General features: G+C 41.5%; 1 protein-coding gene across 11 annotated transcripts; it reads left to right on the forward strand.

Moving 5' to 3' along the window:
• Nucleotides 1-731: 731 nt before the first annotated feature.
• Nucleotides 732-21,320, forward strand: gapvd1 (GTPase activating protein and VPS9 domains 1; the record flags this gene model as incomplete). 11 transcript variants are annotated; one of them, XM_079222704.1, is made up of 28 exons in its annotated part: nt 732-916; nt 1,922-2,189; nt 2,297-2,869; nt 2,963-3,046; nt 3,140-3,274; nt 4,072-4,264; nt 4,868-4,948; nt 6,348-6,505; nt 6,919-7,048; nt 7,146-7,271; nt 7,423-7,596; nt 10,289-10,426; nt 11,633-11,767; nt 12,326-12,445; nt 12,743-12,817; nt 13,704-14,047; nt 14,171-14,258; nt 15,066-15,098; nt 15,713-15,784; nt 15,891-16,019; nt 16,123-16,249; nt 16,364-16,476; nt 17,136-17,295; nt 17,453-17,640; nt 17,985-18,198; nt 18,393-18,465; nt 18,573-18,770; nt 19,083-21,320. In XM_079222704.1, 28 exons carry the CDS (start codon nt 732-734, stop codon nt 19,221-19,223), a joined length of 4,455 nt encoding a protein of 1,484 aa, XP_079078830.1. In that variant the 3' UTR covers nt 19,224-21,320. The 11 variants fall into 11 exon arrangements, with proteins under 11 accessions (XP_079078830.1, XP_079078836.1, XP_079078834.1 ...); XM_079222710.1 differs by having other exon boundaries at nt 15,891-16,010; XM_079222708.1 differs by having other exon boundaries at nt 14,174-14,258.
• Between the last annotated feature and the right edge of the window lie 1,101 nt (nt 21,321-22,421).

Genomic DNA, 22,421 nt, shown 5'->3' on the forward strand with positions numbered 1-22,421 from the left:
TGTATGTCTTGGCTGTCTATATCTGGGAAGGGAGAGGGATTTGCATATTCTGCTATTTGGCGTATTCTGAAGCTTGTGAAAAGCGTGCTTTTGTTGTTGTCGTTGGGCCAGTGTGTGAAGCACATGGAATGCAAATGATCACTTTCCTTGCGTGATGCGAGCATCACGTGTGACTTTACAGAAAAGGGAACCACGTTCTGCTTCTCCTCTAAATGCAGCATAGCTCAAATATAGAACACTGATACTGTTAGCAAAAAACCCCCAAATGAACTATATTATTCGGGAAGGTAAACAATTGCAGGATGCTAACTTTCTTGGGTTTATTGGAGTGTTTGTTGTTTGGTAACAGACAATACACATGATAGACATTCCCACAATATTGTGTGTGTGTATATATATAGTCCAATGCCAGAAAGTGGGGACTTGCTGGAGAGATAAAAAAGGATGTTCAAGTTTGAAGAAGAGGCTGCGATATCCTGCTTGAGCTTGTTAGGTGTTTTTATTTGATATATTACAAACAATAATTGATTATCAAAATTGTTGTAATTAACATTTTGAGCATCAGCTAATACATTCATTGATTTGTTTCAACTCAAATCACAGGCTTTTGTGTTATTTGAGCTTTTGACCAGTTTCAGTACCAGGTATTCACCTGTCTTACTTCTTTTTTTTTTTTTTTTTTTTTTTTTTTCATTTTTTTTTTCAGGTAATTTACCTCTCTGCTTGTGAAGATGGTGAAGCCAGACATCCACACTCTGGCCCACCACCTGAAGCAGGAGCGGCTGTATGTGGCCTCGGAGAAACAGCTGATCCAAAGGCTCAACAGTGATGTACTGAAGACAGCTGAGAGACTGTACCGGGCCGCATGGATTGCCAAGCAGCAGAGGATCAACCTTGATCGTCTCATTCTCACCAGGTCAGACCTGCCATCATGATCCACTCCTTAAAAGGAATAGATCAACCTTTTGGGAAATATGCTTTCAGAAGTGAGATGAGAAGATGGATTTTAATGTCATGTCTGTGCATAATGTACAGAGCTGTAGCCAGGATATGATTAGCCTGGCTTAGCATAAATATTTGAGCCAGGTGGCTAACAGTTAGCCTGTCTCTCTAAGGTCCTTTTTTTGTTTTTTTATCACCGCACCTCTAAAATGTATTGATAAACTTAAAACTTTTTTGGAAAAAATATCTGTACCCAAACAGATGTTTGGGTTCATGTGTCACACAGATTGTGACACATGTGTGACACAATCTGTGTCACGCATGCCATTTATTATTGTTGTTTATTGGTTTGCTTATGTCAACAGAAAGCGGTTTTGAATGAAAGACAGCAATATTCAGTATGTTGTCAGTAAATCATTACAATACTGGTAAATGCAAAATTTCTTCTTAATTACTACTAAATTAAAATGCTAAAAAGTGTCACGGATGTGGTGCACATTTTCTGATATTGAATATCGGTCCGATACTCATTCAAATAAGTGGATCAGGTATCGGTGACAATGCGGCAATCTGGATCCCTAGCATTTTCTCAATGTAAATTCTATTGTGCTGGTAAGAACAGTTTTGATACGGTATGGTGTTCTTGTGTGCACTTGGCCCTGTCACTATAGTTTAGATCAGTTGTCAGTTGGAGCCTGCAGATGCAGAGCAAGTGAGACCTTGATATTTCAGCCTACAATCTAATGCTTCTACTTCATTATCTAAAGTTTGATATATGTCAGTTTGAACAAGGTTGGATGATGTGTCGTCTACCACATAGAAAAGCTGGGATATACCCTTTTATACCCACCATGGCTGTAAGTGGAGTGAGACCTAGTTGTCTTAGTGACAGGGAATTGCAGTATACTGATAGTAGTTGTTGCTACACAAGGTTTTATATGTTGTACTTTAGTAATAATGAAACAACTCTGTTCTACAGTGCGGAGGCTTCCCCGGCTGAATGCTGCCAACATGCCAAAATGCTGGAAGACACACAGTTTGTTGATGGCTACAAGACTCTGGGGTTCCAGGAGGGAATCTATGGCGAGTTCTTGGCTAGGTTATGGGAGAACCCAAGACTGGTGGCTTCCTGTCTGGTGGCAGGAGAGAGGCTGAGCCAGGAGCACACCCAGGGGGTCACCTATACAGTCTTCACTTCACTTTATGGCAACTGTATCATGCAGGAAGATGAGAGCTACCTGCTACAGGTTAGTGGCCCGGGCCTGTCTCTAGTGTAACACATTTTTGAAACAATTTAAAAGTCTCAAAGTAATATGACCTGTTTTTCTCTGGTGCAACTGTCTTTCTTGCCCAGGTGTTGAGATATCTGGTTGAGTTTGAACTGAAAGAGAGTGACAACCCTCGCCGCCTTCTGCGACGTGGAACCTGTGCCTTCAGCATCCTTTTCAAGCTCTTTTCCGAGGGCCTGTACTCAGCCAAGCTCTTCCTCACCGCCACCCTCCATGAACCCATTATGCAGCTGCTGGTGGAAGATGAAGACCACCTGGAGATCGATCCAGCCAAGGTGACGGAGCGCCTCACTCCGGCCCAGCAGGAACGCTTCGGCGAGAAGGGCTCTGAGGGCTACAAACAAAGGGTGCAGGCAGCTGTGGAGGCCAATGAAGCCAAGCTGGTAGCTCTGGTCAACAAGTTTATTGGTTACCTAAAGCAGAACACCTACTGCTTTCCCCACAGCCTGCGCTGGATTGTGTCGCAGATGTACAAGACTTTGTCATGTGTGGAGCGTCTCGAGGTGGGCGAGGTGCGCACCATGTGTACAGACCTGCTGCTCACCTGCTTCATCTGCCCAGCTATCGTTAACCCAGAGCAGTATGGTATCATCTCAGATGCCCCCATCAATGAAGTGGCCCGCTTCAATCTAATGCAGGTTAGTGGCACAGCAAGTATCCTGTTCACACATCATACATGTGGTAGGCATTCTACAGTAAATATTGATATTGCATATTTGTTTGTTACACAGGTGGGGCAGCTTTTGCAGCAGTTGGCCATGGCCGATGATGATGCAGACCCAAGGCGGAAAAGCAGTTTGGCTAAATTTGATAAGGTTTGTTAACCATAGTAATGGTTAGTTATTTCCAGCCCCAGCGCAACATATTTCTCCTTGTACTAATTTATACATCTTTGTATCTGTCTGCAGAGTTGTGTAGCTGCCTTTCTGGATGTGGTGATTGGAGGAAGAGCAGTCGAGACCCCACCCATGTCTTCAATGAACCTTCTTGAAGGCCTCAGTAGGACTGCGGTCTATATTTCACATAACCAGCTGCTCGTGCTGGTAGGCTCTTTTGCAATTAATATCCACATGTATTCTTTGCAATCATTTAAAAGTTCTAGTTATTATGTACTGCCACCCTGTTGCAGGGTTGAACTGTAGATCTAGGCTGTCTACGGTTTTAAGGTACTTCCTACATACTATCTGACCTTCTGCACACATTTTCTGCATAATTTCCTGAAACAACTACAATTTCTTACAAATGTTCCAATGCAGTTAATTTACAGGCGGTAGACAAAATAAAAAAATCTGAATATGTGCAGTAAACATCCTCCTGGAGATGTATGTTTCTCTTTTTTGTGAGACTAGGGATGTTGATTCAATGCAAGCGCTAATTATTCAGGCAGAGTTTGTCGTAGTTGTTTTCACATGTTTTTCCAGTCGGTTTAGTTTATGTTTTCTTTATAACCCATTGCACTGCATTTGGCATATGCGTCATCATTATGGACCTTAACCTATTGTCACAGTACATCATTTAGCACTGTTTACACATACATCACTAGCAGTTCAATCCTAACTATCGAGTTACCATTTTAAAAAGGGAGCTACACTAGTGAGTCACTTTCACTTGAATGCCAATAGCGGTGCGTCAAACCTTTACTAAACATGTGACTGACGCTGAGGCATCCTACATACAGTTTATTTAACAATTCATTATGTTGTTTATGTCAGGACATAAACATGGTTTATTTGTCTAGGAAAGCTGTGTCTGGCTTTTGTGTTGATTCTTTCCTCCCATTCAAAATAACTGATTTAACTGACTGATTTATCGTCAATAACGTTTCTCACTTCCTGGATAGGTGGACTTTGTGCGTAATGTGATGGCAGGGGACCACCTTCGGGAGGAGGAGCACATGGCTCTGGAGACCCTGGTTGCCAACGTGCCCCAGTCACGAACTGTGAAGAGCAACAGTCTGGAGCTCACTCCCTCCAACACCCCCCAGCTCTCCCCAGCTACCACTCCTGCCAACAAGAAGAACCGACTCCCCATAGGTACCTACCTCCACCTGTGTCACTGCCACTGTTTAGAATAGATGTATTGATGGGCTCAAAGTAATGCAACCTCTTGTAATTTCACGATATGAGGATCTAAATGTTATTTTGCTTTAAAGGAATATCACAATTTGAAACTTGAACTAGAAGATGAAAGCGTAATATTTTGCCTAATGAGAAGCATAATAAACAAGTAGAGTTGAGTGGGGATGACTAGTGAAAGGCCTGTGTTTTATCGGAAGCTAATGAGCTTCTTCTCAGCTTGTTATAAAGATAATTAGCATGGCCTGGATTGAGGCTCAATTACAGAAATGACAACCAATTAAATTACCAAATATAAATGAACTCATTTTAATTGGAATGGATGGAAAAGATGCATAGACTACCTTCATTAGCATTCTCAAGACAAATGATGCTGTATCAACACCCCCTTAATTAGAAATGAATCACTAGTGCTTCCTACTCTGAAATATGACGTTTATACTCACAATCTTTAGTTGATACTTGGAAATACTTTACAAATTCTCAGATGTATACTGTATTCCTTTTCCAACCCCGACTTTGACCTCTTCCTTTTCTCCTGTGCTGCCACTGAATGACCAGGACAACACTTAGCTGCTATAACATCCTGGGACGCCACAACCACCTCTCTGTCTGCTCACATTCCATTAGTAACCCCTTTTGGTGGGTAGCCCGTCAGTCGTGTTAGAGCTGGAGAGGACTTAACCTGTGTAACTGTTCACACCAAGTTGCGTGTGAGATAAAACTCATGTAGTTGATGCTCTTAACGGCACAGTAGCCTTCCCGCCTCACCACCGTTGTATAGCACTGCTGATGTCCATTTGCTCTCACCACGCTTGCTTTGCCTCGCACAGTGCTTTTGCTCATTATTAGAGCTAAATTGTTTTTCAACTAATTTCGTTTGCTAAGTTTTTCCCTTTTTGCTTCCTCATCCAGCAGACTATGGCTTTTCATTACCAGGTAGAGTGGGGAAAAATCTATCTTCCAACTTTGGTCCTTCTGGTCTCTGCCGAAGTCAAAATAAAAGCGACACTAGCACAATTACTTCTCATAATAATTGTAATTCTGTGGTGGTGTGGTTATGTTCTTAATAGAGCATATAGCATCCACTCATCACAGATAAAGTGAGGATAAAAATAAGTTGTAGGGATAATATCAAAGATTATATTGGCTCTTTGTGTTTGTAAATTAATTGGAGGACGTACAGTGTTTCATTTTCAGTTCTCTTAAAAATTCTCGACTGAGAGAATGTTGTTATTGAAGACCGTGCAATATAACCAGCATACCTTTTATGTTCCTCAAATAGTTTTGTCCCGTAACCGGTCCTGTACTTATTGTTTTCTTAACATATGCGGAGGCTGGAGGTACATAATCAATGCCGTACGGGTACTAAAGCTACAGAAACATAGGGCTGAAATATTTCTTCCGAGTGGTATGAATGTCATGTGTTGCTGAAGTATTTCATTATGTCAGGCATTTCACATTGTGAAAGCATGTCAGTTGGTATTTCAACATGCACAGAATACCATGTTTCAGCACAGGACCTACCACATATCAATGGTGAACATTGTATTTGTATGTACAGTGTTTTCAAATTTCAATATTCTAGCATTGCAACAACAATATTTTTTTTGGAGTAAAGCTGCCTATGCATTTTATTGTTTTGTATCAGCTTAACTAATGAACTCTATACAGTAGGAATACCATTTCAGATTTGAAAAATTTAAGCTTTATTATTAACTAACTACTTTCTAACATCTAAATACAATACATATATTTGTCTTTAATGTCACACCAACGTATAGCTACATTTGGAACTAAATCTAAAGGTTATTTTTACATTTTCTTTGTGAAACTGATAAAGTCATTATGACTTGCAGCTCATTTGCAAGTAATTCTCATTACTTAGGAATTTAGCATTGGTGTGACACACCAGATTAGAGACTTGTTTCTCTAGTTTCAAGCTTTAGGCTAGAGCTGTTCATTTTCACGAATAATGTTTGATTGTTTGTGGAAATATTACAGTGGTTTCCCTACTTATTCCCTCCAATTTACCAACCAGCAGCTGCCCGTAGCCGCAGCCGTACCAACATAGCCCAGGAGGGGGAGGCAGAGGCCAGCTCCCAGGAGTCCCTACAGGAGCTGATGCCAGAGGAGGTGCTTGTGATTTCACTAGGAAATGGTCCTCAGTCTGTCCCTGGGATGATGTCAGAGAATGAGGTAATGTGACTTGAATTAATGTACTAATTTGCAGGAGAGACTATGATGTAATAAATTCAATACCATATTTTTTCCAGTCACTGAAGGGGAACAAGACTTCTCAGAGTTGATGTCATGCATTCTGCAGTGCTTTGTGTGTGCTTGCAATGTTATGCAGTTGTTAAGAAACCTTGTATCTCAGGATGACTCACTCCAACTTTAACTGTCTCCTGCTTTCTTTGAATGAGATAATGTCAAGTTGGCAACAAACACTATATAACTATATATATAAAAATATATATATATATATATATATATATATATATATATATATATATATATATATATATATATATATATATATATATATATATATATATATATATATATATATAATGTATGTGTGTATTAAAGGATTTATTTTGATTCTCTAGGTGTTGAACTTGCAGATGGCTGATGTGGCCCAGGGGGAAGGCCATGCTGATGATACGAAGCAGCATGGTAAACCAGACAAAACCCTTCGCTTCTCCCTCTGCAGTGACAACTTGGAAGGCATCTCAGAGGGTCAGTCTGCAGTCTGAAGATGCATAAAGCTAAACAAACAATGATCAACTAATACCTTGTGTATGGTTTTATTCATGATTTTTTTTTTCTCCCACAGGTCCGTCCAATCGTTCTAACTCTGTGTCTTCTCTGGACCTGGAGGGAGAATCTGTTTCTGAACTGGGAGCCGGACCGTCGGGGAGCAACGGGGTGGAGGCTCTTCAGCTTTTGGAGCATGAACAGGGTCTGTGTATATTTCTGTGTTTCTGCTGAAAGAAGTATAAATATGTATTTTTCAGATACAGCAATTTTGTAAACAGACAAAAGATAAGAAAGATTCCAGATGAAAGTTTTTCATAACAAGCCCTGTCTAACATACTGCGTGTTCCCTTCAGCCACAACTCAGGACAACCTGGATGACAAACTGCGCAAGTTTGAGATCAGAGACATGATGGGTCTGACGGATGATCGTGACATCTCTGAGACGGTCAGCGAAACCTGGAGCACCGATGTGCTCGGCAGTGACTTTGACCCCAACATGGATGAAGATCGGCTGCAGGAAATAGCAGGTTGGGCATGGCTTATTTAAGCTACTTTACTTCCTGCATTGCTAAGCAAATTGATTGATCTCCGCAGCGTGATCACGCATGTGATCATTGCCATTTTATGAGATGAATTTACCACACGTAGGGATCTTCCCTGACTGTTGATTAAGTAGATTTAGGGAAATGTCATCATCTTGTGGTATGTGGGTGAAATAGCATCACAAGGCAGGTCATCAATTTGCCTCTATGAAGAAATGCACCGCATGCCTTATGGCACTGCTTTTACATTCTCTCATGATAGTTTTCTTTGATTGATGAATTATTCAAATTGCAAATCAGTATTGAAGACACATCATTAGTACATTTTGTTACCTACTTGATCTGAAACAAATAACATAGGCTTTTTAGTTGTTTTTCAAACCGCATGGTTTGATACAATGTTATGTTTTTTGTGTTTAGGTAGATGTATAAAATTTGTCGTCTTCGTTTTCCAAATGCATTGCAATTTCCTGTCTTACTGCCACATCTTAACTTTAAATTATGCTTATTAGTATATGAGTAATACAGTATATATCAGTCTTTTGTACCTTTTTTGAATTGAAGAAAAAAATGCTGAATGATATATTCATTTAGTAATGATAATAATTGAGGATGTAGCCCAAAAATACAATTTTCATACCATTTGTCTGTTTTTATTCTGCTGCCATTGACCTTTTTTTTTTTTTATACTGCAAGTGCAATTATCTTCCAATTGATAAAATAGACTAATGACGTGGACACGTATAGATAAACTATAACTTGTTTTGCCTCTAGAGTCCATTTTCTAAGTGTCTCTGAAAGTAAATCCTAAAGTTAGCTTGCATAATCACAGTGGCAGTAGCTAATAAGTACATGCGTAATCTTAATATGCCTATCTACTGTATAAGATAAACATCTTCACTGGAAAGTTATTCCGACCCTCCTGTCTCCTCTGCCTCAGTCTTGTTCTTCACAGCCTTCCCCCTGCCCATCTCTCTCTCCTTCTGTCTCGCTGACATTCACTCAGTCCCTGCAGTCTTATTGACCTTGGTTCCTTCTCATTTGCATCCACCATTTTTCATTCTTCGGAATATGGCGTTGGGGGACTTTTCCATCATTAAGTGAATTTACAGCGATTTCCTTATGTGTTTTCTCCAAGGGATTGGGTTATGAGATGCACATTAAATATCCATTAATACCTCATTATCCCACTGATAAGATTACCATGATAATGAGGCAGAAATTCTAATTGTTTCACTTCTTGTTGTGCCACTCATTTAATCATCCACCTGAAAGACAAGTACTCTGCGCCCCTACCTTGAAGACTGTAAACACGGACAGCGGGATATTGCTCTCCCACCGCCAATGAGAGCCCTGCCCCCGCCAACAGCAGAACACACTGTTGCCTGTGTGTGTGTGTGTGTGTGTGTGTGTGTGTGTGTGTGTGTGTGTGTGTGTGTGTGTGTGTGTGTGTGTGTGTGTGTGTGTGTGTGTGTGTGTGTGTGTGTGTGTGTGTGTGTGTGTGCGCCATGAAGTGGAAGCGTGACATACCAGGGGGCGCGGCTACCATAGGTCTAGTTTTTGGTCTTGAGCCTGGGCCACTGACTCCCACTCACACCTGCTAGCTCCTCCGCATTCTTCCGCCTTGTTAAGCCACGGCTTCCCAAATGGAGATTGAGGGACACCGTGCTGAGGACATTGTGGGAGGGTGGGCTAAGCGGTAATTTGGTTGTGAGTAATGCTATGCTTAATCAACAGCTCAAAGTCATGGCCCTGGAGGCCGGGGCAGGGTGAGATATTACCATTAACCTCTGACCTTTGGCACAGTGTATATGTGCCTGTGGGTCCCAGCATGAAATGCACGTGACCTCCAACTCTCTCTGTGTCTCTGTATGCTTTGAAGCCCCATCCACACACCATTCAGAGAGCACTTTTTGCTTATCTCAGGCCGTTTCACAGTGTTGTTTAAAAGTCAGAGCTGAAAGCAAACGATAAAGGTGATGGAACAGGTTTTTTTAAGATATTACATGTAAAACCAATACATTTGGTACCATACAGTGCTAAAACAAATAACTTTTAGTTGTTAAATTGATGGATCCAGCTCTCATATGTGCAGATTTGCTACTTTTTTTCTGTTTTTATATCCTTATAAGTTGGATATTTTTGTAGTTTTGAACAGTTTTAGTCCAAAAAAAGCAATTTTAAGATTTCATTTTGGGGGCTCAGAAGTTTAACGAAATTGCAATTCTTTACTATTTTCTTTTTAAATTGTAATTGTATGGTCAAAATAATACATTTTGTAAATAAAATAAAAAAGATAAATCAGTTGACCAAATTATACAAATAATAATTTGTGTCAACCTTAGTACTATATACAATATGTTATGGAATGGAACAATAAGTGTGAACAACTCAAAAATGTCTACATTGTGCCTAAGACATATTTTCTGTAGTGGTAGTCTCAAGTTCACATGTTGCTCTTATTTAATATCTGAATAATTTAACAGAGCTAATTATAGAGTATGAATCAACACCAGTGCCAACACAACCAACAGAGGTGTGGTAAAGTACAAAAAGGTGCCTTCAAGATGACTTTGCAACTATAGAGGTGACTTATTATTTTTCCTGCAAAAAGAAAAAGCTGTTTCATGCTGTGGACAGAGATTAACTCTTCGTCTCTTTCTCTCTGTGCTCTCAGGGGCAGCTGCGGAGAACATGCTCGGCAGCCTGCTGTGTCTTCCTGGCTCGGGTTCAGTGCTGCTGGACCCCTATGGCTCCACCATCTCAGAGACCACAAGCGAGGCTTGGAGCGTGGAAGTCCTTCCCAGTGACTCGGGTAGGGAGCCAGGTTTGCGCCGTTCGACTGTTTGCTTTGGTTATAGTCTTGATTCTTACACTTCATCTCCATTAAGGTCTTAAATCTGTGTTTGCATGCATGTGTGTTTTATGCATGCATATTTATGTTTGTTTGATATCGTGGGGGTTGGGACACCAGGTGTGGTTTTCCGGCATTCCATACCAAAAATGTGTGAGTGCATCTGTCATCATATTTGTGTGCACTAGCCTGTCTTTCAGGGCAGATCTCCGTGTGCCAGTAAAAGGCAGCTCAGGGTTTCCTTAGAGGGACCACCAGGTGTGTGTGCACCTGTGGTGGAGCAGTGGGGATGGAAGCACAAGGACGGCAGCTGTCCTCAGTCAGTTTACACGGCGTCAGTTTTTCATCTGGCGAAACTTAACATTGAATTTCTCTATGGCTGGTGTTTATATATTGTTATGACAGTCAGTTTACATCAGTCAGTGCCAATCCAAATTCATAATGTTATAAATCGCAGATTGTCTGTTCTTGCAAATTGAACATGCAGTCCTAACCTTTTTAATAATGAGAAATGATGTGCTTAACTCCCCCTTTTAAAAACCTGTGTTTTGTGAAAATCAGTAGAGTGCTTTTATTAACCGCGTTAAGTGTTTCTTTGAAAAGCCTGTGCCTTATGTTAATTGAGTAGTACAGCATTCCAATATGTGCAGAAATGACATGCATGAGTGTCTTGATTGCTTTTTGTTCCGTTTGCTACCCCTGTTCTGCTCAGTAATAGCACGATCGGAGGCTTGCTTGGAGTAGAACGCTTGTTTCATGGCTAGGCAGCAGAAAACTACACTCTGAAGAGCACTTCCCCAACACATTATTACTAACGAGCATGCAAATGAGTACTGCTGTTAGTATGGAGCCTCTGGGTTCGACCCAACAGCTCCATTGGGTAGCCAAAGAATTGGCCGTACCAGCTTTATGGTTTGGTTTGGCGGTTATAAGACACGATAATGTATGCTTTGTTTGATTTCATGCATATGCGCACACTTGGTTGCCCAATGATCGTAACAGAGGGGGGTTGGAAAAGAGAGAATGACCATCATCTGTTGCAAACTGACAAGAGTTTATTTTAAATTAATTAATTAAGTACACATTCTTGTTTTAGTCCTCTTTTTTTATTTTTTTATATATATATATATATATATCATTTTTCTTTCCTTTTGGGTCCAATTCCAGAAGCCCCGGACCTCAAACAGGAGGAGCGTCTGCAGGAGCTGGAGAGCTGCTCAGGGGTTGGCAGTACCTCCGATGACACAGAGGTCAGAGAGGTCAGCTCGAGACCTAGCACACCAGGCCTCAGTGTTGTCTCAGGTATAAATCTAATCTCCACTCCCACTCTGATCACTTCTTTTTTTTGCTTTTGCTTTTTAGTCCTGTTTGCTTTTCCATAAATTCCTAAACTGACTACTTTTTGAATACACCTTTTCACTCTCCTTGAGTCTGTGTAGAGCAATTCTTTTCTGGATGGCTATTGCTAGTTATCTTTTCCTTGGGCTCACGTGGACATGCTATGTTGACACGCATGAAGTAGTATCCTAGATTAAGAAGCCAGCAGTGATGTTCGTGGCTCAGCTCACAGGAAAACGTCCCACGGGATCTGGCCAATGGATAGTCTGCATCTGATGATCACTCTTATCTGTGTCTTTCCCCTTACCCATGGGAGCTTACGCTACCAATTTGGAGTTCCCAGTGGGTTCCCATCCGAGACAGAGCATACTGTATAGTAAAGAGAAAAATATCCTCTTTTGTTTGAGAAACATTGAACATGCAGGTTCTGTTTTTTGACAAGTCAAAGTATTTTACTGTATTGAGTTGCTTTTGTCCAAAATGTCAACTCTACTGTTTTTGTGTTGTTTTTTCCTGATGCAGGCATCAGTGCAACCTCCGAAGACATTCCCAACAAGATCGAGGACCTGCGGTCAGAGTGCAGCTCAGACTTTGGAGGGAAGGACTCTGTGACCAGTCCAGATGGGGAGGAGTCAGGCCACGGTAGGAGAGTGCTGCATCCCAGCTAGGCTAGCTAAGCTAGTTCAGTGTCTATCTGATCTAAACGTCATCAGCCAGAGCTATCAATCCCTGTCACTTCACAGCTGCCACCAAGCTATATCACTGTTTTAGTTCTCAGACACTGTAATTGTCATTCAAGTTAAATATTCTTTGTTAGCCGGGCTAATATCTTTTTAACTAAATGTTTTTTTTTTTTAATGACAGTAATGTGCATTTGTGTATCAGTGGTTAATTTAGTAAATGCTCTTAATTGTCTCGTATCCTCTTGTGTTTTTACAGGAGCACACCATCTGACATCTCCACCGTCACAGTCCGATTCCTTACTGGCCATGTTCGATCCCCTCTCCAATGAAGGTAATTTGCACTCCCAGAATGCTCTTCAGCCAATCGGAGCCAGAAATGAGTATCATTCAATCCCTACCCTAATGTTGTAGGCTCACAGAACAGCTTGAGCTCCTTGGAATAAACCAAAAGAATGCCTGAGAGAGACACACACACACACACACACACACACACACACACACACACACACACACACACACACACACACACACAGAGTATGACCAATTGCTGGTCATGCTATAAGTGCAAATTTAAATGTAATTTAGTTTGGCCCATTTAGCATCCCAAATTATTCCCCACAGTCTCTGTTACTGTGCCATTGTGGTTGTAGTGCAGGTGTAAACTGTGTGGAGAGGAATGGTCGTGGCTTTGTGTCTATGGCAAGGTGAAGGCATGACAGGTTGAGAGACCTCACCCCAGGCTCTTTGGCACTGTCCCCTCGTCCCACTGTGCTCATGGCACAAGGCTGCCATTGGAAGCTTTTCAGAAGAGTCTACCCTTGGAACAGGTGGCCTACCTATACCCAGGGCTCGTCTCCCACGAACATCTCTCTTTAGCTCTCTCCCCCACCTTTTTTAGGTGTTTTTTTGCAACTAGTTTTAAAATGTTTAGCCACTATTCTGAAAAAAGTGATATTCTGTGGTGCAGAACAACAATCCTCTCACTGAACCTACTTGTAGAATGTCATTAATATATTTAAGGATGTAAAAACAGTTAAACACAAATATCTTCTTCGGGAATCTTTGTGGAGTTTTTTCTGTCAGCTGGTAAGTAAGTGACTTAAAGATTAAAAATAATGCAAATATACAATGTGCACTGGGGTAATTAATTATTGTCTATTTTAATTTTTCTTCTAATATTTTCCTCAACCTTTTTTCTTTTTCTTTTATGACCTCAGGCTCCACTGGAACAATAGTGAGGCCCAAAGTGCACTACGCTAGGCCTCTTCACCCTCCCCCTGATCCTCCCATCCCTGAAGCCAGTGCCCTTGGGCAGGACACACGCCACTCTCTCTTCATGCCCCACTGCCTGGCCCAGGCTGAGCTGGAGCACACCAAGCAGCGCCACTCCTTCCCGGACAGGCTGGTTCGTAGCCGCAGCTCTGACATTGTGTGCCCAGGTCGCCGGCCCACAAGTGACCCCGGCCTTAACCGGCGGGTAGCGGTTGAAGAGCGCGACCCTGCCGGGGCCTTCGCCTTAGGACCGTCCTCCTCCCCCAGCAAGGACTCTCTAAAAGGAGAGGTAACCAATTACAGAGGCACTCTTAGCTATTTATATATAATCAAATGGTTTATTGTAGTGATTGTTGTGTGTAATAATGTACCTGCTAGTGTCTCAGTGTGTCTTGGTCATTTCTATCTAAAGGCTGAGGACAGAAAAGACAGTGACGACGAGAAGTCTGACCGCAACAGGCCATGGTGGAAGAAGCGTTTTGTATCAGCCATTCCCAAAGGTAAGGTAACAAAACGCTTGGTCATTTTGAACATGCCCTCTTTTCTACACTTTAAAATCAACTTTTATATATTTGAAAGCAATCCGTTTGACTGCAGCGCTCCTTTTGTTTTGTTTGTTGCGGGAGAAAACGTTCTCTTAATCACAACAGACAGGAAATATCACACTTTAAAGAGCAGAGCGAAAACCAATTTATAATGTGAGAAAGAGAATGATGATCCATATTGTCCACTCCATTGCTGATGCTCCAGTTGGAAAATCATGTTTATTGTTGTTTGAAGTTACCTCAGAGACGTGTCCAGTCCTTTTTTCTCTTACGTCTCACTGGCTGTAGATTTATATAGACTTTTCAAAGCTAATCAGTCATCTGAGGAGCTTTAGCGGTGTAGATTGTATGGCTGTAGCCCTCCCAGCAGTGCTGTCAGCCAGCGGCTAATGGTCATTAGATAGACCTTTCTGTCATCAGCACTGATAGATGACACATCTCTTGTTGCAGTTCTACTTTATAACCGTCTCTCATACATCTGTCTGGAAAATAATGAGCTGTGCCCACACAGAATGGCTGTGTATTACTCTTTGGGATAATGATGTTTCTTAAGCAAACATTAAATTGATATTCATAAAATGGAGGAATGTGTTCACGTAGAAAAGTAAAGAGCCATAAAGCCTAAACCACCAATCTCTAGCCAAACCGCTGTAGAGTCCACTGTGTTGTCCTGTTGCTCTGCATGGTGATGCACAGGCAGTTGTCCAGCAGAGCGGCAGCTCGTGTGTGAAAGGCCAACCCTGTCTGTTGTGTCCCTCACAGTGCTGTATTGGACGGCTGAGAGTGATGTCCCAGGTAACGCTTCCACGCTGTCATCATTGAGCTAGCTTTACTGCTGGAGCCAGCAGCTGCGTACCCATGCTGCTTTGTAGATGTCGCCTTAGAGCTGTGATGTGACATGGTTGTAGCCTGAGATCACATTCCCACACTCCTCATTCATGCATTTGTTTTTCTTTTTTTTCTAGGTGTGTGTGTGTGTGTGTGTGTGTGTGTGTGTGTGTGTGTGTGTGTGTGTGTGTGTGTGTGTGTGTGAATCTGGGTCACTTGTTTGTCCTGTTTGCACCTTTTAGTGTTAATAGGATAAGCATCAGTGGGCCTATTTACATCAATAGTATATCGACTTTTTTATGATGACTTGCATTGAACCTTTGTGATATTCTGCTATAAAACAATGGTTCAATTTACCATTTCAATATTATTTTTGCTTTGATGTTAGTTAAGTTCTAAACTTTTCTGGTAATGTATGATACCATACATCTGGCATTGAGATTTATGTTTGTCTCAATACTCCATGAAAATATACCAAAGATTGACCAAAGTGGCTGTCAGCAGGCAACTCATGACCAGCTTGTCATCCGGCGATAGTGAAAGTGGTGTGAACTCACTAATCCCATGTCTCTCCTCTCCAGCTCCGATAGCTGCATTTCGGAAAAGAGACAAGCATGAGAAAGATGATGTTGTCCCAGAGCGTGTCCCACAAGGTCGGTACTGGTTTGATAAAATTACATTCCTAAATGAAGACAAAATGCAGATATCTATGATGATGGTTTTATTGTAATGCATCTCTTGTGTTGGTGGGTTTATCAGATGACTCATTGCCCAGACAGAGCTCTCAAGCTCAGGCAGCTGAAGACATTCTGGACAAGTACAGGAACATTAAGCGGACCAGCCCGAGTGATGGAGCCACAGGGGGAGCTTCTTATGATGGTACAGGAGGTCAGAAAAAAACACTTGTTTTTTGTCTATATATGTATACTACAGACTGTACACTTGCAGAAGATACATTGTATAAATTGCCTATTTTTGTTCATGTTTGCAGATCTTTGTGTTGAGGACAGCGTGCACGGCTCTCCTAGAGAAGACACTCTGCAGAACATTTCCACTGATGACCTCCCAGACTCAGCCAGCCAGACAGCACAGCAGCATGACTCCAAGTTCTCTTTCAGGTCAGAACACCACAAAACCCAATTCATAATCCATCGCTCAACCATTTCTAATTTACTTAACAGATATTCTTAGCCATTGCTGTCGGTTAGATTTGGTTTGTTTGTGTCTTCCAGTGATGCAAAGAAGAAGTTGAGGTTGGCATTGTGTTCTGCAGACTCTGTGGCTCTGCCCATCATGACTCATACAACCACACGAAACGGGCTCCCTGACCACATGGACTGTGACGGTAGCCATTCCTCCTGCATCTATGCTTGACCTATCCTGTGTTAGTGTTGCTGTGGTGACTAATAATTGGTCATAGCATACGTTAAAGTTGGTACTATCAACTAGACTTTCGGTGCCTTTGTCAAACCCCTCCACAGGGAGCAGGGTACAAGCCTGTAATGTTGGCAAGCATCCAACCTGCTGAAAGTGTCCTGAAGCAAGATACCCTATCTGTACCACCTTCACCTTCTGACCCGCCTTCCAAGATTTGGGGCATGGTTGAAAGAGTGGGGGAGGTTAAAAGAGAAACGCCGTATGGTGTCAGTTAAATATCACATTAAACCATCCTACTTAAAGGATATTACTTAAAAAATATTAAAATAATTGTGTAACCACCTACATTAATATTGATTCAACAATTTATCAGAAAGATCTGAGTATGCTGATGCTGCACAAAATAAAGCTTCAAATCAGTTCTGCAGGGCACCACTTTCACATCAGGAGCAGGCACAATCAAGTGACATCCTGTGAAATGCTCAACAGTAAGACTCCATCTTTGTGGCCATCAGTCACATTGTCATGTCGAGGCAGCAGGTTGATCAGATTACAGCAGCCAGTCGTTCCTTTGCGAGTGGCGAGCAGTGTTGTCTAATGCTGTCTCCCTATCGTCCCCTCCCTCAGACAATGAGATCGTCTGCTTCCTGAAGATCCAGCTAGCAGAGGCCATCAACCTTCAGGATAAGAACCAGATGGCCCAGATCCAGGAGACGACGCGCTGTGTCACCCGCTTCGACGCACGTACCTGCAAGAAGCTGCTGGCTGCCATTGCAGAGGATTACAGGTAACTGTGGAGGACTGGAGAGTGACTCGTGCCACCCCATGGGTTTTTCCTTTTATCTTTTCTTTGTTCAAATCATAATGTGATGTTTTAGGCAACTACAGAGAGCCAGCAATACAGCGGCACTAATAGAATACGCATTTGTGTGTGTTTTCTTTAGAAAGCGGGCCCCATACATAGCCTATCTAACCAGGTGTCGTCAGGGCCTGCAGACCTCTCAGGCCCACCTGGAGAGGCTCCTCCAGAGGGTGCTGAGAGACAAGGAGGTGGCTAACCGCTACTTCACCACCGTGTGTGTCCGGCTCCTTCTTGAACACATGGAGGCCAAGATGCTTGACTTCATAAAAGGTATCTTTTTTTTTTTTTTTTATTCTGGTGGTGGTGACCCTTTCAGGACATTTAAATATATAGGCAGTCCATCCCCAAACTCTGAAGTGGGAAATATGATGTAAGGATTGTTGTCTACCTTTTTTAAGTTTGACAATGTAATTACATCTAATATAACATTGCTCTTATTTTTGGTCAGACCTATTAGTAGAGATTCATTCCAACGATCACACCATTTATTTCCATGTATTTTGATATGCCTGTACACAGCATCACTTCCAAGCTTCCTTCACACAATCCACAGTAGAGGCTGCAGCTATGTCCTTTCCTGGTGTTACATCTGTTGTTTCTCTGCTCCCCTCCAGCGTTCCAGGGGTGCACAGCATCAGATGACAAGACGGCAGCAGTGGAGGATTTTCTGCGCTACTTGTATGGTGCCATGGCCCGTGATGCCATTTGGCAGTACGCTAGCGAGGACCAGCTGCAGGATGCCCAGATGGCTATTGAGCGCAGCGTTATGAACCGCATCTTCAAACTGGCCTTCTACCCCAACCAGGACGGAGATATTCTCAGAGACCAGTGAGTATAGCTGCAATGACACAGTCACTTTGGGCAGTACTCCAAAATAATCTTTTGTTTTCTGATTAGATTTAGGTTTTTTAAATCTTCATAAAATAATCAGTAGACAACCAGTGAGGAAGATAAATTCACATAAGATGATTTACTATTTACTGTCTCTCTGTTGTCATAAACGTAGTTGTTTTGTTTCACAGGCTTTTCCATGAACATATCCAGCGGCTCACAAAAGTTGTGATGGCCAATCATAAAGCACTTCAAATCCCAGAGGTATTATCTCGTTTTTTCACTTCTATTAATTTGTGGTGAAGCAAAAAAACGTATTAGTCATGTTCTTTTTTTATTTGTATTGATTTATTTTACTTTTTTGGTTCCAGGTTTATCTGAAGGAGGCTCCCTGGCCCTCTGCACAGTCTGAGATAAGGACCATCAATGCATATAAGACGCCACGTGACAAAGTCCAATGTGTACTGCGCATGTGTTCCACTATCATGAACCTCCTCAGTCTGGCCAATGAGGACTCCGTCCCTGGAGCGGATGACTTTGTCCCCGTACTTGTCTTTGTCCTCATAAGGGTAAGTCTGTTCATACTGTTCCACACTTTGTTAGCAGCACAGTCGACACTAAGCTTTAAACAAACTCTTTCTTTGACCTTCATTGATCACTTATTGACAGATTTTTTTGGAAATGAAGACTAAGAATACTCATCAGAACATGATTTCCCAAATGACTGCATTGTAACTCCATGCATCATAAAGATTGCTATCTGCTAACCTGTGTGGATATATTTTACATATTTACATATTTATGATTGTAATCCGTACGGCGTTGCGTGAGGTTTTTTCGGCGGCTAATGTGGGCCCATCCCTACATCTCCTCCCCTCCAGGCAAACCCGCCCTGCCTGCTGTCCACCGTTCAGTACATCAATAATTTCTATGCCAGCCGGCTGAGTGGGGAGGAGTGCTATTGGTGGATGCAGTTCACCGCGGCGCTGGAATTCATTAAGACCATCGACGATCGCAAGTGAAGCAGAACAGCCACCTGTATGGGCAGACTGCGGGGGAAGGAGCCAGGAGACTTGGAGACTTCCCAACCAACTGCTCCCTCTGCACAGCTTATAAAACCTGGCCCTCAGCCTGCTCTTTATTTGTATAGCTTGTACATAGCCAGAGACGTTGAAAGAGTACAAAATATATATTACTGTATGTATGTGGACAAATCCAGGTTTTAGCCATGCTGGAAAAAAAAAAAACGGCCTTGGGGAAAAAATTGGCAAGATGTTAACTCTGAACCTGATTTGGATATTTGTTTTTTTTGTCTCTTCTGGGGTCTGTATTAGGATTTTTTAGAAATATACAATTACCAATATGACATTAAATCAATCTAAAAGATAATCCTATATAAAGGGACCAGACTTCCTTGATGTGATCACTGATCTTTTTATTCCCCACTGAGTGAGAGGGAAGGGCTTCCAATTAAATTACAATCTAATGTTAATTAAAGGCATTGTAACTCGGGGATTTACAGTGCGTGGTAGTTACTGATGGGATTTAACGACTCATAAAAACTGATATCAATTTACAATAATCATACTACTCACAAGGTAAGTGTATCAAACAAGTAGGGCAGCTTTTTCAATGAATTGTTTACTTCATCTTATTCCCAGAAAACAAGTGTCAGTGACAATTTGGATATAAGGGCCCACATATTTATATGAAATAAAATGTATTTATTTCTCTAATTCTATTTAATGCTTTTGTTTATCTAATTTAAAAAAAAAAATAAAAAAAAATAAATAAATGAAAATGCATATCATGCCCATTCAAGATGTCTGAGGCAAATGGTGTAATTATAATAAACTTGCCAGAAAAGCTTGAGTTCGGAAGGAACCTTAGCAATGAGTAGGCGGGGATTATGATACAGGGTCAACTCATTCAGATTAGTGGTGGTATTTAGGGAAATATTGAAAATTGTGCCTTTTGATGTGGGTTACTCTGTACAGGTAGTTATTTTTGACACACACATACCACTCCAATGGGCCAACCCCGTCTCACTGAGAAACCTTTATCCAGCCCTCGCTGCAGGAACATGGGCATCTCCACGTCACTGATTGTCATGGCTTAGTCCCTTTTTAATGCACCTGAATCTGAACAAATGTCCCCTTTGGTATTCAAGATCCTACCTCAGAGTTGGCGCCAATGAGCCTGATTATGGCTGTCCTGTATTGGTTGTCAACAGAGTACTGGATCAGTTTTGCACTGGTAAGAAATAGTAAAACTGAGGGAAAGGGAGGAACAGTTGGATATTGATCTGCTGGGATGCTTGTTGTGGTGACATCGCCCTTAATCAACACAAGTCATTGTTAGCGAACAAAGACATTTTAGTTTCTAATATTGTACCCGAGATGTGACATGGGCAGACTAGTAAACTATTGGATATTGGCTCTCTACCTCATAAATTCAAGAAAGGGACTCGTGCATTTCTATTTCTTTTCTTTTTTCTCTCCCCAATTTGGCGTGCTGTGATATCTCAGTGTCATTGTATATTTCCAGGTGTAGTACAAGCATGTCTTTAATTATCCAGAAATGACTAAAACTCCTCTCTTGAAATCCTCTGCTTCATTTTTATACACAGACGTGCCACGTGTGTTATAGTTTCTGATGATCCATTACTTTTCACGTTAGTTCACCTGATGGCACAATACACTGTAGGATAGAAGAGAAAAAAACACCATTGACTTGTTACTGATTTTTTTTCAGTTTATGCTAAAAGTGGTCGGTGTAGTACGTGAGCGTGGTTTTTATCTCGTGAGTGCGTGTGAGATGATCGTCTGATTGGTTGACCTTCTGCCTCCTCTTGCATGAAGTCATTGAATGGTCTGTACATTCTCAATCATGATCAACAGTAGAATAGAGTTAGCATCTGCCACAAGCCAATAATTGAACCTGCAAAAGGATTGTGTCTGTGATACTTGCATATCAAAACTCGATTAATTTTGCACAAAACAGATGTTTGCCTGAAAAGAAATTGACAGGGGGCAGTGCATTCTAAAATGTAATTATTCTGGCCTTTACAGTCATTTAACATGAATATATTTTGATTGGAATAAAGTTTGAGTAGCCGAGTTAAGCATCTGACTGGTAATATTTTAAGCTTCCACATATCTAGGCAACATCACAAATACATTTTGTATATGTGCCTCCAGTAGCACATACACCAGATTTGTATGTGCAGTATGCTTCCTAGCAGCGTCTCTGTAATCAATTTGATGAGAAAACCATGCACTGGAAAATCAAGTTGCAGGTTGCATCTATACTAATTAGGTTTATGTGATGTCACTTTAATTGGAAATACATACTGCACAAATCGGATGAAATTATTTGGACCTGGCTAGCGTTTCAGCGTTTCCTCAGATAGCTGGTCGCAACAGCTACAGATGACCCCAGTAGCAACACTGATCAAAACACCAGATTATTTACACAAATATGCACATGGCTGTGATGGCAACTTAATTTTAGCTTTGATTGTATGCAAACCACTGGGCAGTAGTGTCAAGTGCACAGACAAAAGAGTTAGGTCTGTTCTTCAAAGCTTTACTGCTCTGCTCCCTGTGCAATTGAATTGAAAAGCTGAGCAGCGAAGAAGAAAAAACTATTTTACATTTAATTGTAAGCTTGCACAATTACGACATGCGGGGAACTCCGGTTTGTCTTTACTGTGATTAATGCATTATGTAATTATTTAAAAACAATAAAAGAAGCAGAAGTTTAATTCTTGTTATGTGACTCTTGCGATACATTTCCACTGCAAGGGGAGAATGTTGTACCTATTGTACACACCGGTGTTTCATTATTCTGAGGTTTCTTGGGACAGTTGTAGGTAATCTGGCAGACAGTACACACAATAGAAGAGATGGTAGGGAAATTTATGCGTGGAATATAATTGTAAGTGGGGGCAGTGGAGCAGCATCATCCAATCTAGCAGCCACAAATAGCAACCTCTCAGCAAACATTTCATTACTGCTGACAAGTGTACGTGGATTGTAATTGGAGATATCCCCTCATCTAAAGGCCCTTTTTACTTCACCAATTGCCTTCTTTAATACTCATCTTTTTTTCATCATAAACTTCTTCATAGGGTGCTTTGTGTCCCCTGATGATATCTCACAATTGTTAATTTAAATTCAAATTTTGGTATGTGAAGTTAATTGGTTGCATAAGCCAAT

Source organism: Taurulus bubalis (assembly GCF_910589615.1).
Source record: "Taurulus bubalis genome assembly, chromosome: 8".
In the NCBI taxonomy this organism is placed as follows: domain Eukaryota; kingdom Metazoa; phylum Chordata; class Actinopteri; order Perciformes; family Cottidae; genus Taurulus; species Taurulus bubalis.